General features: G+C 44.2%; 1 protein-coding gene across 1 annotated transcript in view; it reads right to left on the bottom strand.

Moving 5' to 3' along the window:
- The window catches only part of erc2 (ELKS/RAB6-interacting/CAST family member 2), a 38059-nt gene continuing 20855 nt past the window's right edge, over positions 1-17204 (bottom strand). The window contains exons 10-16 of the mRNA XM_061833266.1: positions 11948-12147; positions 5766-5889; positions 3397-3557; positions 1544-1691; positions 816-1463; positions 223-290; positions 1-136 (exon numbers count right to left, since the gene is read on the bottom strand). Coding sequence (XP_061689250.1) covers positions 264-290; positions 816-1463; positions 1544-1691; positions 3397-3557; positions 5766-5889; positions 11948-12147 — 1308 coding nt within the window. The 3' untranslated portion in view covers positions 1-136; positions 223-263. The remainder of the gene's footprint in view (positions 137-222; positions 291-815; positions 1464-1543; positions 1692-3396; positions 3558-5765; positions 5890-11947; positions 12148-17204) is intronic.

The following is a 17204-nucleotide window of genomic DNA, read 5'->3' as shown; positions in this document are numbered from 1 at the left end:
ACTTGCCTGACTTCCTCCAAAAAACCAAACAAACCAAAAAGAACAAAAACAAAAAGAAAGGTCTTCTTGGCGAGTAAAGGTAATACACTTCTTGGTATTTCAACGTCATGGTCTGGCTGCTCTCCCTCCGTCGTGGCTGAGTCATCAGAACAACAACAACGATTTACTCGGTCAATAACAAATTGGAAAACGGAGCGGAACTATCAAATGAAATGACCTCACCCCTCAAAAGAAGTTTTGTACTTTGGTTGTCATGGCAACGTTTATGCCCATATGCCCTCCTCGTCATCCTGGTGATGTTACGCATTCGGAAGAAGGACAAAAAAGAAGAAATGTTGTTACATCGCTGGCATGGGATGCAGCAACAAAAAACATAACATGAAACATGGGCAAAATATTCTGTCGTGTAATTTGCAAAATATTAGTAAAGTGTGCTTACTTAAAGTCGCTGAAACGTGAAAATCACTTTATTTTCTAAATTTGACGAATGGCAGCATGGCGGAACAATTGCTTAAAGCATCTGCCTCACAGTTCTGAGGACCAGGGTTCAAATCCCGGCCCCGCCTGTGTGGAGTTTGCACGTTCTACCTGTGCCTGCGTGGGTTTTTTCAGGCTACTTGAAGTTTCCTCCCACATCCCAAAAACATACATGAATTGGAGACTCTAAATTGCCCGTAGGTGTGATTGCGAGTGCGAATGGTTGTTTGTTTCGCTCTGTGATTGGCTGGTGACCATTTCCGGGTGTACCCATCAGCTAAGCTAGGCGCCAGCACATCCTCGGTACGGAGCATGAACGGAAAGTGTAGAGTTCTAACCTGGTCCGGGGAAGGGCGATGGCCAGCATGTGGGGGACCTCGGCCCGGCCCCCCGCGATGATGAGGCGACGGATGGCGTGGGTGCTGCCCGTGGTGTTGGGGCTGGGGGTGCTGAGCGTGCTGAGGGTGCTGAGGGTGCTGGGGGTGCTGAGGGTGCTGAGGGTGCTGGGGGTGCTGAGGGTGCTGGGGGTGCTGGGGGTGCTGGGGGTGCTGAGGATGTTGGGGGTGCTGAGGGTGAGGCCCCTGTTGGAGGGGGCCGTGCGGGTGCTGGGGATGCGGGTGCTGCGGCGGGGGGTGTCCGTGCGGATGCTGCGGGGGATGCTGGAGATGCGGGTGTTGGGGCTGCGGGGGGCGCGGGTGCTGCGAGTGCTGTGGGGGTGCTTGAGGGTGCTGCGAGTGCTGCGGGTGTTGAGCGTGAGGGTACTGGAGCTGCGCCTGCTGGGGGTGAGGGTGCTGAGGGGCGGCCTGCGGATGCTGCATGTGAGGGGTGTGCGCGTACGGGAGCTGCTGGGCGTGGGGAGGGTGGGCGTACTGGGTCTGAGGTTGCTGCTGGGGGTGCGGGGGCTGAGACTGGGGGTGGTGCGGACCGTGCGGGTGATATTGTTCATCTTCAAAGTTGTCGGCGATCAGCTTCATTCGGCTTTGAGTCTACGGGTCACAAAAGCAGGATTATCATTCGTGATGATTTCATGGATGAATTTTTCCGAGGGGTGCGCTGTAATACGAACGTGCTGCTTCAGTTGGTGCATCAGTTTGTCCCGCTCCCTCTTCAGGGACATGACCTCCTCTTGGGTCTTCTTTTTGTTGGAGGCGGACAGTTCCAGCAGCGCAATATTTGCATCTTTCTCACTGATTGCGGCGAGCAGAGCTTGCTGTCTGGAAGGAATAATAAAAAAACATATATGATGAGGATCATCATCAAATCGTCGTCCGACAAAGTGGGGTTCGCCTTTCGGGTCAAATGGAAGTGCACGAGCAGAGACCATCAGACGACACAGTGAGGTAAAAAATAGATACATTTTGATTCATCCATCCGGCTCTTCTCTATTGGATCATCGTCGTCAGGGGTTCCTGTGAGCCGGAGCCAAGACTGTAATTTCCAGATGCTCTCTTTCTTCTCTTTGTATTATTATAATAAAGCTACAATCATGCCGTGATTTTTGTAGCTGAATAAAATTAAACTGTGCGGTGCCTCCAAATGCTGTTCCCCGAAAAGAACAATAGGGGTCGTAATTTTCCCATTGAGCTGGTACACGTGAGCCAGATGTGAGGGTGTGAGTGACCGACTATAGAGGCCGTGCATTTATGTCATAAAGTCACGTGACTTGCCATATTGCCGGTTGAACAAAGCATTGTTGCAGAAAATACGTTTTATAGCATGACATCCACCGTTTTGTCTGATACCGTTAAACATTGAGAAGGTGATAATAAATGAAAGTACGTGGAAAAATGAGAGACACTTGGCATAAAATACCCATATTTAATGCCAAAGTTGATGTTTTCCCCGATAAGAACTTGGACTGTTAATCCGGTTGTCGCTTGTCTACACATGGATCTGGTGAGAAAGTCATTGAGATTTACACGGAAAAGTTTGAAAGCGTTGAAAAGTTTCGACGCATATGAATTTTTTTTTGCTGGAGCTGTTCTGATCAGGAATAAATCCCACATATTGATGGAGCCACTCAGATTTTTTCGATACAAATACTAATATTTAAATAAATGACCCCTGCTTTTACACAGACTCGCATTCATTAACTATGATCGGGAAAAAAAAAAAAAAGAGAGGACAGATTCAGTTCCTCCGTACACGGAAGCGTATCGCTGCCACATATACACCTCGCTCCGACAGATGGTTTATTTTCTTTTTTTACATATGCATTGTTCTCAAATGAGTCAATTTGGCAATACTTTTTGGTAATTTGAGATTGAGAAGAATAATTCCTACCTGAAATGAAGCGATCTCTCCGGTTCAAATGTCTCCCACAATGTCGAGCAGCTCTGTTTGACCGGCAATATGGCGCCGTGAAAATGGTGACGTCACGTGCATGATCTCTAATTGTTGGGGATTTTCCAGATTGGTAACGCTCGACGGTGTCGCTAATTCTGCTCCGGATCTAATGTGTGTTTTTGAAATGTGGGACGAAGCTGAAACACCTGGAGAAAACCCACACAATCAATTTGGAACACACAAATGCCGACAAACCCAGAACCTTGCAAATGTTGGGCAGGTGTCCTTATCGCGAGCGCACTGCACTGCTGGATTAAAAAAATAAATTCTCTAAATAATAACTCATGGAATTCAAATGAATCTGCTCCTACGCAGCGACTTTCTACCGCCTCGGCTGGTTGCCCGGCAACTGGTCTATCCTCTGGAAAAGTTGTGCGCCGGCGAAATGAACGTCAGCAGACTCGCCTCTACTGTCACTGTTTGTCCATCAAACGTGACCTGCATCCAGTGAACAAATTTGGTTGTTGCAAACAGCGACACAGGGAGACCACTTGTGCTCAAATTCAGAAACAAACCCCCCCAACACAGACACACACACACACAAAAAGAGGAGAGCAGGGCGATGACCCTCACTTCATCTCCAGAATCTCCTCCAGCTGCTTCCTGCGCTCTTGCCTCATGTTGGTGAGGTGGCTGTCCCGTTCCTGCAGGGATTGCTGCGTGGACGAGAGGCGCTGCTTGGTGGAATCCAGTTCCTGCCGCGTCCTCTCCAGTGTGTTCATCAGGTCCTCCAGCTTAGCGACAGACAACGCGAGTTCAGCGTGAGCGCAGTCATAATTTCCATTGCTTAACCATATAAGGCACTTGGGAACAGTTTATCATTTGAAAATGCAAAGACGTGTAGATATTTATGTATAAAATAGTTACATATTCATGGCTCTGTTTCCAAACTAACTATTCTTTGAAATTATTAAAATAATCCATCTATCCACATTGATAAATCTCTCTCAATGATTATAAGAGTATATAATTAAAGGCAATTTGAGCTGTTCAAAAGTGTGTGGAACTCGTAGCCCTCCACATTATTCAGTACCCAAGAAGTAGCGCTGAGATTTGGCGCCCATTGCTTGGAACAAACATATTAAATCAGGGGTGGCCAGACTTTTTTACCCCAAGATCTACTTTTTGGGCAGCCAGCCTCTCGCGAGCTCCCGACGATGGGGGGGGGGGGGGATGATGATGATGATGATTATGCTCCCAAACTGTTTTAAGGTTAATGTTATGTTGCCTCCTATATGTAAAATACAGAATTATCTTTTTGTGCACTGTATTTTCTGTGCTTTCATCTTGGATCGGGCCGTGCCAAGGTGGAATTTTAAAATGACACACCAACTCATCCTGGACTTTCTACTTTGGTTTCAGACCAGAACTTTCCCACTTGGAAAAGAGAAAATCTCATCCGGTTTAACCACTTTTTCTTTGATTATTCACAAACTCCGACAGTCATTGCATCTGAAAACAACAGCATTTTTTTTCAACTTTCTCCATTAATATTGAAAGTAAACATAAGCAGCACATCTGGGCTCAACATTGCCCAGACTGTGTTGCTAACTAAGGCAGCGGTGGTGGACGCTGTCTTTATAAAACACATTGATGGGCTGGGTAACTACTGTAACATTTGTAATTATGAGTGTATGTCTTTAAGAGCAGGGATGGGTGCGGGTGTAAGATAAACTAGAGAATACAAAGTGTGGCGGAGCAGCAGTCGTTGTTCGAGAAGGTTCCGTGTGCTGCCTAAAAGAAACCAGTGGCTTCTTCTTTTCATTTTTTACAGTACGTATGTGAAGTGTGCCATTGGATGTAACAACCAGTCATCCCTCACTCATTGAATCACATTGCAAAATCCCACAAATTGAATAGCTGGATGTTATACTTTCAATTTGCATTGGATTTTTTTTGCGCGCGCAACCCAGAATATCTGAGAAGAGACTTCATCAGCGATGCACAATTCCGCATGCATGCAGTTTAGAGGGAACATTGGCTGAGGTCCTTTTTTTTTTCGGGGGTACGCCGTCCCGCAATCAACCAAGACTGCCTACTGATTGACCAGTCGACACATTGAGCACCCATGTATTAAAATCATACTTGTAATAAATTATACTTATTAAACACATTCATCACATTTGAACACAAAACCTAACCCTAACCCTAAACCCTTTTCCATGTGGCAATTATGGTAAGGAAGTGAAGAAACGGGTCCAAGCAGGTTGGAACAGCTGGCGGAAGGTGTCCGGTGTGTTATGTGACAGGAGAGTCTCTGCTAGGATGAAGGGAAAAGTTTGTGATGAGTGGTGAGGCCGGTCCATGATGTACAGATTAGAGACGGTGGTCCTGAAGAGACAACAGGAAGCAGAACTGGAGGTGGCAGAAATGAAGATGTTGAGGTTCTCGCTCGGAGTGAACAGGTCGGATAGGATTAGAAATGAGCTCATTAGAGGGACGGCCAAAGTTGGATGGTTTGGAGACAAGGTTGGAGAGTGCAGACTTTGATGTTTTGGACATGCCCAGAGGTGAGAGATTGAGGATATCGGTAGAAGGGTGCTAGTACGATGGAGCTGCCAGGCAAAAGAGTGAGAGGAAGACCAAAGAAAAGGTGGATGGATGTTGTGAGGGAGGCCGTGAGGACTGTGGGTGTTAAGAGAGGAGGATGCACGAGATAGGCTTGGATGGAAAAAGATGACACGCTGTGCCGACTCCTAACGGGACAAGCCGAAAGGAAAAGAAGAAGAAGATCTGTGACTCAGACTGCGAGTGCCTGGGTGAGAGCTGTGGTCCCCAACAGCTTCCACGTGAGTGCACGTACTGTGGTTCAAGGTTCTCTTTTGAGGAAGTGTGTCAGGAACTGTGACTCTCCTTTCTCACATGCGAGGTCATTACTGTACGAGTACAAGTATGAGTATTGTACGACATAGCAGGTGCGCCAACGATGAATAGAAACCCACCTTGGAATGGTGTCCGCCTTCCAAGGAGCTGTCCTTCCGAGGGTCCTGTCCCAAGCCTTTCTTGTCCCCCTGTGGGCCCAGTTTGATGTTGGCGCCTTTCTTGGTCGGGTCTTTGCCTCCTTGTCTGTGAAAGCACCCGTGATTAAGAGCGACTCTTTGGCACTGAAGTATTTCTCTTCCAGGAAACACATTCTTGACAACAACCAAGCAGTGGCATGAAGGATCGGTTGCGTTTGGAATAAAAATTAGTTTCTGAATAGTGCCGGTCATGAAATCACACGTCACGCATGGATTCGTGTTAGCAATGGGAAGAGATTTACACGTTGGAACACGGGAGTTAGAACAGCGGTCACCGGTAAGATGGAAGTGGGGTGTCATGTTGTTGCCTACCTGGGAGCTAGACTGCAGACGGGAAGGGGGAGGGTGGGGGAGGAAATGGCAGAAGAGAAGACACGACAGGACAAGTGGAGAAAATATTGGAAGCAGGACATGAAATTTGAGAAAAAACAAAAAAACAAACAAAAAAAAGAAAGACAGGACATTAGACCCAGAACATAAGGAAGACACTCAAGTCACGTTTCCACCCAGCAGTAATAGTTCAAATGTATTGGCAGGATTTGAAGTTTTCTGACTTATTATACAATAATAATAATGAATATTACTAATTGAATTCACTAATATTATAGTAAAATCATGTCAAGTGTCATATTCCTACAACATACGCCAAATTCATTTTGGAAATTGGAACGCGACGCTGGAATGAGAAATATAGTCACGAATGGATGGGATGTAAACACACGAGTGAAGCCGTCATTATGTTATTTGTATCAAAAATGCATCTAAGCGATAAACATTAAACAACTAAATGAAAAACATTGCATACGGCGTTAACTGACTGCGCCATATTGTGCCTGAAGATGACATCAAGTATTCGACGCCCCTGGCATAGACTACTTCATGTCATGTATTTTAATAACATCACCACATTAATTCGTGTCCATTTTTGCTCACGACAAAACTGAATGTTTACATGTGATGCTTTTTTTTAAGTGAATTACTGTTCATGCCACTTCAAATATAATGCAGTTGTGCCTTGGAATATGAGTAAACTGAATCCGAAGATTTTCAGAGATACGCCCTGATATTTGGGCGTGTTTTCTTCTTTTTAATTTTTTGCTTTGATTTGCGAACCCAAACTTAAGATACTTAGTAATTAATGAAATAAAGGCTTCAAAATGTTTAATATCATTCCCAGCAGAGGTTTTCTGTCAAATTAAACAACGAATGACAAATTGTATATTTAAATCAACTGCACAGTTTGCCCAAGGAAAGGTCATTTAGCTTGATGCTAACAAACAATGCAAAATGCCATTGACATGCTATGATAAGCATTTTAGACGCAACGTATATTTGAACACAAATGGCGGAGCAACACATTTAGACAGAAAACATGTATTTTTTTTTTATCCCGTACAAAAATAAAAAAATAAGCAGTACTAAATGTCATATATGTGTATATGACTGTGGTATTATATTGCCTACGGGTCACCAGGGCAACTTCGCCAGAAGGCTCAGCACAACGAATCTGATTTTAAATCATGATACACAAACTGATTCATTCTCGCATCTCAATAAAAACTATAAAATGTAATATTTTAAGGCATAACTGTATTTCTCAAATTCCTCCGCAAAATGTTGGTAATGCAGCTGGATCTAAGTCACGACTGACCAATCGACAGACAGTCGTGACTCAAGCTCCGCCCTTGGGCGCCGCCAAGACTGTGGAGTACGTTTCCCAAGTTTTAAAACAAAAATGAAGCCGCACTGCTTGGTAGAAAATGTGCTTAAGTTCATCGTCAAACAACACGGGGGAAACGACGCAAAGTCTGTGAGGGCGTCGTATTTGCACGATGCAATTTCACTTGAAATCTCGGAACCGTGTGCATCTGCTGCCAAGCCTACAAGGGGGAGCACACATGCAGTCAAACAGCAAAGATCAGCCCGGTTAAAGGAGAGGGGGGGGAGGGAGTTTAGGGGGCGGAAAAATGGAACTCAACGGACTGGAGAGAGCCGGGGAGAGAACGAGTTAGGGATGCGTGTTTGAGGGACCGGGGAATTGAATGTGGACCATACCTATAAAAGCCCCCCCCACCCACCCATGAGCATGTGGAGCTTGTGCACAGCAGCCCCCCCCCCCCCTTTGCATGCAAGCCATTGGGCAGCACATTATCAGTTGGAGCAAATTAGGTGGGGTGGGGTGGGCAACACTTGGAAAAAACATTGGGGGATGGGGGTGGGGTGGGGGTTGTGTATTTGAGGTGAATGGATGGGTGGCCGGAAATTAAAATGGGGAGCGAAGCACACGGTGGGAAGCATAACAATGGCCAACACCACACACGCATATGTCATCCATATTGGGCTCTATTTTTGTAGACGGTGCATCTGCGGAGCCGTGCTGGTGTCAGATGCATTTTATTCATAAATATATGAACAGTGGGCATCAAACCCTCTGACTCACAATTCTGAAACACATTGTTATTATTATTATATTTTTGAAACCATGTCAATGGTCAGATGAGCTATGGGTGTAGGTGATTGTCTACTGCAGTGATTCCCAAACTTTTGGGCGTGCCCTACCTTTTTGGAGATGAAAAGTTCAGAGCCCCTCCCCCCAAACCCTGGTTGATTTTTTTTCCACCGGGGTGGGTGGGGGTGGGGGGTGAAGGGGGCGGTGCCACCCAGTTTGAAAACCACTGGTCTACCGTGAGTGAATGAGAGAGAAACCACGTTGATTGGACATGCAATTGGCTGTGATCACCCCCACGTTTGGCAAAGACCTCCCCCCGACTTAAATATGACGGCTTGAGCTCATCTATGAATTTACCAAAATTTTGTGTAAATCGCCTTTGCGCAGATTTACATTGACTGTTTCTCCATTTACACCCATCACAAAAACACTGCACATTAAAACAAAACTTTGGGAATAAGAGTACTTCTACTAAAACTTCATCCAGCCATCCATTTTCTTTGTCGCTTATCCTCACGAGGGTCGCGGGGGAGTGCTGGAGGCTATCCCAGCTGTCAACGGGCAGGAGGCGGGGTACACCCTGAACTGGTCGCCAGCCACATGGAAACAAACAGCTGCACTCACAATCACACCTAGGGGCAATTTAGAGTGTCCAATTAATTTTTCATGTTGCATTTTGGGATGTGGGAGAAAACCCACGCAGGCACGGAGAGAACATGCAAACTCCACACAGGCGGGTCCGGGATTGAACCTCAGAACCCACCGTGCCGCCCTCTACTAAAACCTGTAGCAGGTAAATTCGAAGAAATAAAAATAAATCACATCAAGGTGACAGCTTGCCAAGAGGTAAGATTTTACTGATGTGATTCTTTTTTTTGTGCTACTAAATTACATCCCACCCTCCCTCCCCCCAGCTAGAACAGTTTCCACTCTTTCCTGAAACACTTTGTCCCAAATGTTGGACCTGGAGGGGGTTAAAGGTGAAACCCTGTCATGCCCGACCTCTTCAGCTGCACCTATTCGGGCCTTTGCGCTGTCCAAAATGTCTTGGTCAAATGAAGACGTCAGATCAAAGGGCCACTGACACATGAACTGATGAATGAACTGCAGAGGTGTCCCAAGACTTTTGAACACATGCTGTATATTAATCTGTCAAACATATTCAGAGTGGACTTCCCCAAAAATTCTTTGCTGATTTGCAGATGCCACGTGCAAAATAACAAATATAATGAACATTTAGTACTGTGTACACAAACACTGGCCAATCCAATTTATGAGTATGATTATGGATGAGTTGGGAAACTAATAAATGAGCCTGTCTGAAGCAATGAAAAATCAACACACGGCAGCAAAGCAAGCATACTTTAGCAAAAAACAAACGTCAGCTCAAACAATAACGTAGGGATGTTTGTGTCACGTGACCACGGGCGTCGCTCGTTCCGGCAGACCGCAGCGCCGAGCTCGAGCGCCAGGGCAGAGCACTCACTTTCCCAGGAAGTCCCACACCATACCCCCTATCTGCTGGGGGGCAGCGGGCATCGAGGGGAGCGGCTCAGTTGGGGCTCTGCTACCAGTGCGAGGGAGGGGGCGGGGGGCAGAGTGAGGGGGACTGATCGGGATTTTGGGGAGGGGGGGCGGCGGAGGATTAGTGGCAGGGTTAGCCGAAGTTTGCGAGGAAGACGGAAAAAAAGATGGCAATTATTGGATAGTAGAAAAAGGTAAGAAAGGTGTAGTGATCAATAGCGGGTGGGGGGTTGTGAAGAAAGGGAAAGGGGGCAGAAAAATGGGTAAAGGTGGCAAAGAAGAAGAATCAATTAATCAAATGCCTCGAGCAAATTGATATGTCAACTGATTAAGCGGACTTTCAACAGGAAGTGATTATTCTCTTGCTGTTCAAAAAAAAAAAAAAAAAAAAAAATCACTCCGCTCTTCAACGAGTGCAGATGCGCAACGTCAATACAGATAGCACAAATCATTTGCTGCTTGTAATTATTATGGAGCACAAACGCCGTGGATTACTGTGCAGTAAATGAAATCGTGATTCGATCTGCTGTGGCATATGCGCCGGTTGTCAAATGGATGAAATATGCAGCGCACACAACTTCGCAGACATTGACTCCAATTGAAGCGCCGATAGGTCAAATTGGAACAATACACCCACGAGGCACTACAAGAGCAGTTAAAAAAAGTACATTTAAAAAAGCCTTTCCAATGAATTGAATTACTTGACATTTTGAGCTACACGTGAGCACAATATTAGAGATGGATAATATTTGGGACCTTTTGGTAGGATACAGTACATTTGTACAGCATTGCAAAACACAACCACAATACCATACGGTGTATTTATTGTACTTTGTCATTGGATTGATAAGATTTCATATTGGATCTCACTGCAGTGTGTATTAGCTCCAAATGTTGCAGGTCAAGAATACACAAAAATAATAAATAAAAGAATAAGAGAACACACAAAGCCTGATTTCCAAATGTAAAGTTACACTCTTTTTGTAAATTGTCTATATTTTATCAACGGTTTTAAAACAATTGTGCATTGCTAAAGCTGAAAATTACATCGTTTTGTCTCATTCAGGTCAGGTTTCAATGTTAAGTTACCAAATCAATTATATTTTTGGAACATTATTGGTTGATTTTTGTTAATATTTTTCATCTAAGATCAGATTTTAAGAGAAAAAAATCATTTTCCAACAATTTATTTTTCAACTACAGCTTATTGTAAATGGAATAGTACACATTTAATATAATAAGCACTTCATTCATAGACGTAGACAATAGACATTTCATTTCTTACAAGGAGTGAATCACCCCCCAGGGTGAGAAACCCTGATATGAAGTGAAAATACCAGTACATGTAAACTATCCATCCATTTTTTTTGCCGCTTGTCCTCACAAGGGTCGAAGGAGTGCTGGAGCCTATCCCAGCTGTCAATGGGCAGGAGGCAAACAGCCGCACTCACAATCACACCTAGGGCCAATTTAGAGTGTCCAATTATTATTAATGTTGCGTGTTTTTTGGGACGTGAGAGGAAACTGGAGTGCCTGGAGAAAACCCACACAGGCACGAGGAGAACATGCAAACTCCACACTGGCGGGGCTGGGATCGAATCCAGGACCTCAGAACTGTGAGGCCAATGCTTTACCAGCTGATCTACCGTGTCGCTGGTTACAATATTATTATTATTATTTTGTAAATTGTCTAAGTTTTGTCAACTGATTTAAGACAATTGTGCACTGCTGAATCTGAAAATAAGATAAATTTTTCCTGATCAGGTCAGCCTTTAATGCTAAATTACCAAATCAATTACATTTTTGTGACTGAATTATTTTTATATTTCTCAACCAAGATCAGAGTTTAACAGAAAAAAATTCTTACAATTTATTTATCAACTGTCAAAAACATAGCTAACTGTAAATGGAATAGTAGACATTTAATATTGTAATCATTTCATTTCTTACAAGGACATGTAAACGTAAACATATAAAAAAAAAAACCACATGGAGCCAATATTGAAGAAGTTGAACAAAAAAAAAAAAAAGTGATATTTGGATTCAGCATGTCAAAATTGTTCTAAACCTCCCACAAAAAAAATCCGTCGACGTCATTAGCAGAAGAAGTCGAAGTGCGGCCGCACGTTACCTTTCCAACTCTGCGATCTTCTTATCTTTGTCGTTCTTTTCAGTTTCCACCTCCCGCAGGATGTCCAGGAGCCTCTCCACCTCCGTCTGGGCCTTGCCGGCCTCGTCCTTGTAGTAGCCCACCTCCTTCTCCAGCAGCTTCACTCGGTCCACGTACTCCGGGTTCCCTCTTGAGCCCGACTGGTGCTCCACTTCGTGGACCTTCTGCATCCCACAGAACAAAAAGAAAAAACACACAAAGATGGACTCGGTTATCTGTGTGATGATGTAACAAATTACTGTACGCTGATTGTATTATCTTTTCTCCTTGTCTGAAAGAAAGTTGCAGAGTAAACACCACGAGGACACAAATATACATAATTGAACAGCGCAATAAATTAGCTCAACGTCCATATTTCACTCCCAGAACCCTTTAAACACACTTCGTATGAACACTGAGCTGTCGTTGTACATTAATAAGCACACAAATACAAAGAAAAGCCACACAACTCTTGACTGTACATGTGACGGCAACAGCCACGTCAAGACCGACAGCCTCCACAAAAACCGCCGCGGTGAAGGCCGACCGCGCCGGCGGCCTCGGCTGACCGCGCTGACACAGTCCAGAAGCTTGGCAACACTGAGTGACGACATGCAACAAAGTCGACCGTGTCATGCAAAACCAAAAAAAAAAATCTTTGGAACGGCCGCTTAAAACGAGACGATTGGTATTTTTGTAACGTGGTAGGAATAAACCACGACAGTCCTGGAAAACCACCAAAAATATTAAAAAACTGTCCATAAGAACTTCAGAAACCAAACCCCCCTATTATCAAATATTTCATTTATGATTTTTTTTTTTTAATCTGATTGCTTTTTGTATCATTCCACCATTGATTGTGGTGGTTAGGGTTATGCCATCCACACTTTGTCATCCATCCATCCATTTTCCTTGCCGCTTATCCTCACGGAGATCAGATGTCAAAGGGCAGGCGGCGGGGTACACCCTGAACTGGTTGCCGGCCAATCGAGACAAACAGCCGCACTCACAATCACACCTAGGGGCAATTGAGAGTGTCCAATTAATGTCGCATGTTTTTGGAATGTGGGAGGAAACCGGAGTGCCCGGAGAAAACCCACGCAAGGCACGGGGAGAACATGCAAACTCTACACAGGCGGGGCCGGGATTCAACCCGGGTCCTCAGAACTGTGAGGCCAACGCTTCACCAGCTGATCCCCACCGTGCCGCCCACACTTTGTCAGTGGATATAAAATATTTAAGCACACCTCTGGTCAAAGAGATGAATCATTTTCAAATCTTTATGAACAATTAATTTAACCTAGAACCTGCACAACGTATTTTTTCAAGAGGGGAAGTAAAAATAAACAGAAAAAATATATATAGTTGCATAAGTGTGCACACCCTCTTATAACACGAACGTGGCTGTGCTGTTTTAGTAATGAACACACTGACCAGTGTTGTGTTTGTGCCAAATCATAAATATGATCATAACCATAACAAAATCTCCCAAACACGTGTGAAAATATGTTATGGTCCAATGAAACCGATCTGAGATATTTTTTGCACAAACCAAAACACATGTCACAGAAACAACACCACTTTTTTTTTTTTTTTTTTACAACTTTTACTTTTGTTTTCTTTTGAAATCCCACGAAAACCTGGCATTTGAACATGGACTTTTATTTTTTTTTAATAATACTTACTTACTTACATATAACTACTTTTGCCAAGAACAATCTCCAAAAACCTAACGCAAAACACAATAACATGTCTGCGTGAAAATGTATTTGCTGCTTGTCAACCAGATGGAAAGCAATAGGTGGCATCATAACGCCGATCAATTGGAGAAATTCCATCCGTGTAGCACTTGCACTAAATCGGGTCAGCGCTAACTGGAGGGCATTTCGGATCATTTCGAGCGAGAGGTGGAGTAGACCCTGGCTTTGTCGCCAACCGGTCGCATTGGCATATGTAGACAAACATAGATAACAACCATTCACACTCGCCTTCACACCTACAGACAATTTTGACTCTTTAATAAAGCAAACATGGGTATTTTGTGAACCTGGGAGGAAGGCGGAGACCCACACAAACCCGGTGACAATATGCAACCCCTACACAGGGTGGTGAGTGCCCAGATTCGATCCCCCAGCCTCAAAACTCTTTTCTAATGTACTAGAGATAATGTTGCATCACAAATCATAAACAAGACAAAGATATTATTAATAATAATGAAGTCACAATACCGCTACAAAATAAACTGAAAAATGTTCCTAAGGACTTGCCCTAAAAAGGATTTAGAGTAGCGGTGGCCTCGCAAAAAAAAAAAAAAAAAAAAAAAAAGAAAATTCAAATGCTAAGTTTTAGTTTCATAACATTCTGAATATGCTTTTCTGGGGTAACAAGATAAAAGGTCAGCTTCAGGGGGCAGAGATGTGCCTGCTTTGACGGTGCCCACAAGTGTGCAACAAACATTCCTTCTGTCTCCTATTGGTTGTTTTCCCTTGGGAGAAGCGTTTCTTTTTTCTTTTTCGTATATTAGATTAGACCAGGGGAGTCAAACTCATTTTTGTCGCGGGCCACATTGTAGTTACAATTTCACTCATCGGGCTGTTATGAATGCGAAAGCATGAAAATCTTTCACCTCGTCATGTAAATGTGAAATATATGAAATTTAGCTAGTTTTGTAATCACAAATAAAGGGTGATGGCTTTTTGAAGTATTGCTGTTGTTTGGGCACTGAATATCGCTTGCAACATCTCAATGTTATCGTTTATGATTTGACGATCTTGAACTTTAATACATATTTTGTTTTCAAATCATGGAAATTGATTCTCTTACATTTCCTTCGCGGGCCACATAAAATCATGCGGCGGGCCAGATTGGGCCCCCGGGCCTTGAGTTTGACACCTGTGCATTAGAGGAAGATGCGAGATGGCAGATTTTATGAATATTAATAATATACAGTATTTATCATGTATGACTCAAAGTCATGAAATCCTTTTTTAACATATATAACAAAACACAATTCCCTCCCCATCTAATATATTTAAATAAGCCTCCTGTTGCTTCATCAGATATGATTGCAACACAGCGTGAGCATAAATTTATTCATATGAGATTCAGTGCAGTTTGGGATATGAACCAAATTCAGCACAGATGTGACAAGCACAAACACTTGCAAAAGGGTGCCCAACGTAAAGCTCCGTTAGTGCAATGTACAGTACAATGAACGTCATGCATCCGGGCGGAAGGGGGCGAAGGGGGCGGAGCTAAAGCAAAGCCACGTGTGCCGAGTGGACCGACACGAGCGGCGTGTGTCAAAACCCAAAGTCTGTCATCGTCCTCATGCTTTCCGTGTCGTGGCTCAACGGAAGGAACTTACAGGATTGTTCATGTGGCTGAAAAGCTGCTCAGCCTGCTATGTTGCAAGAGGAGGGGAGGGGGGGTCAGAGGGGTGGGGTGGGGGGGGGGGGTTAGTCAGGGATGGGAGAGTACGTGTTAGGAGTCAGTGTAAGGCAGGAGACAACAGCAGCACTTTGTTATACATGGTTACATCTGATCACAGCGCAGACAAACGCAGAAGACTAGATGAGGGGGCGGCGGCAGGAAGGGGGAGGGAATGGAGTGACGCTATCACTTAAAGGAGCCTCAGGTTCTAGTTTACCTCACTGTCTCTTTTTGAAAGCCGACTACTTGCTCCGAGACACGAGTTACCTTTGCCAAAAGTTGTTGGTGCTTTAATCCAGTGATGTTCTGGGCCCCGGCAAGAGTCCCCCCCACAAGTGTAAAACAACTTGAGCGCTCTCGTTCCCAAGCAGCGCATTTGCGACGTGACGCTAGCTAGCTACGTTAGCTGTGCATACAGTCCAGAATTGGATTTTACCACCTGCTGCAGTATTTGTTTAATTAATGAGTATAATTTGATTCCTGCTTGTTGAATTGGACTACTGAGAAACATTTGATTGCCAACCCCCCCTCCCCCCCAAATTTTAAAACAACTTCAACGCTTTCGTTCTCAAGCAGCGCATTTGCGACGTGACGCTAGCTAGCTACGTTAGCTGTGCATACAGTCCAGAATTGGATTTTACCACCTGCTGCAGTATCACTGTTTAATTAATGAGTATAATTTGATTCCTGCTTTTTGAATTGGACTACTGAGAAACATTTGATTCCCAACCCCACCCTCCCCCCCAAAATGTAAAAACACTTGAGCGCTCTCGTTCTCAAGCAGCGCAATTGCGACGTGACGCTAGCTAGCTACGTTAGCTGTGCATACAGTCCAGAATTGGATTTTACCACCTGCTGCAGTATTTGTTTAATTAATGAGTATAATTTGATTCCTGCTTGTTGAATTGGACTACTGAGAAACATTTGATTCCCAACCCCACCCTCCCCCCCAAAATGTAAAACAACTTGAGCGCTCTCGTTCTCAAGCAGCGCAATTGCGACGTGACGCTAGCTAGCTACGTTAGCTGTGCATACAGTCCAGAATTGGATTTTACCACCTGCTGCAGTATCACTGTTTAATTAATGAGTATAATTTGATTCCTGCTTTTTGAATTGGACTACTGAGAAAATTTGATTCCCAACCCCACCCTCCCCCCCAAAATGTAAAACAACTTGAGCGCTCTCGTTCTCAAGCAGCGCAATTGTGACGTGACGCTAGCTAGCTACGTTAGCTGTGCATACAGTCCAGAATTGGATTTTACCACCTGCTGCAGTATCACTGTTTAATTAATGAGTATAATTTGATTCCTGCTTTTTGAATTGGACTACTGAGAAACATTTGATTGCCAACCCCACCCTCCCCCCCAAATTTTAAAACAACTTCAACGCTTTCGTTCTCAAGCAGCGCATTTGCGACGTGACGCTAGCTAGCTACGTTAGCTGTGCATACAGTCCAGAATTGGATTTTACCACCTGCTGCAGTATTTGTTTAATTAATGAGTATAATTTGATTCCTGCTTGTTGAATTGGACTACTGAGAAACATTTGATTGCCAACCCCCCCTCCCCCCCAAATTTTAAAACAACTTCAACGCTTTCGTTCTCAAGCAGCGCATTTGCGACGTGACGCTAGCTAGCTACGTTAGCTGTGCATACAGTCCAGAATTGGATTTTACCACCTGCTGCAGTATTTGTTTAATTAATGAGTATAATTTGATTCCTGCTTGTTGAATTGGACTACTGAGAAACATTTGATTCCCAACCCCACCCTCCCCCCCAAAATGTAAAACAACTTGAGCGCTCTCGTT

This window comes from Syngnathoides biaculeatus, chromosome 10 (assembly GCF_019802595.1).
Source record: "Syngnathoides biaculeatus isolate LvHL_M chromosome 10, ASM1980259v1, whole genome shotgun sequence".
NCBI classification, from domain to species: Eukaryota; Metazoa; Chordata; class Actinopteri; order Syngnathiformes; family Syngnathidae; genus Syngnathoides; species Syngnathoides biaculeatus.
Note: the sequence above shows the minus strand (reverse complement) of the source record. Positions and strands in the feature narration are given on the sequence as shown.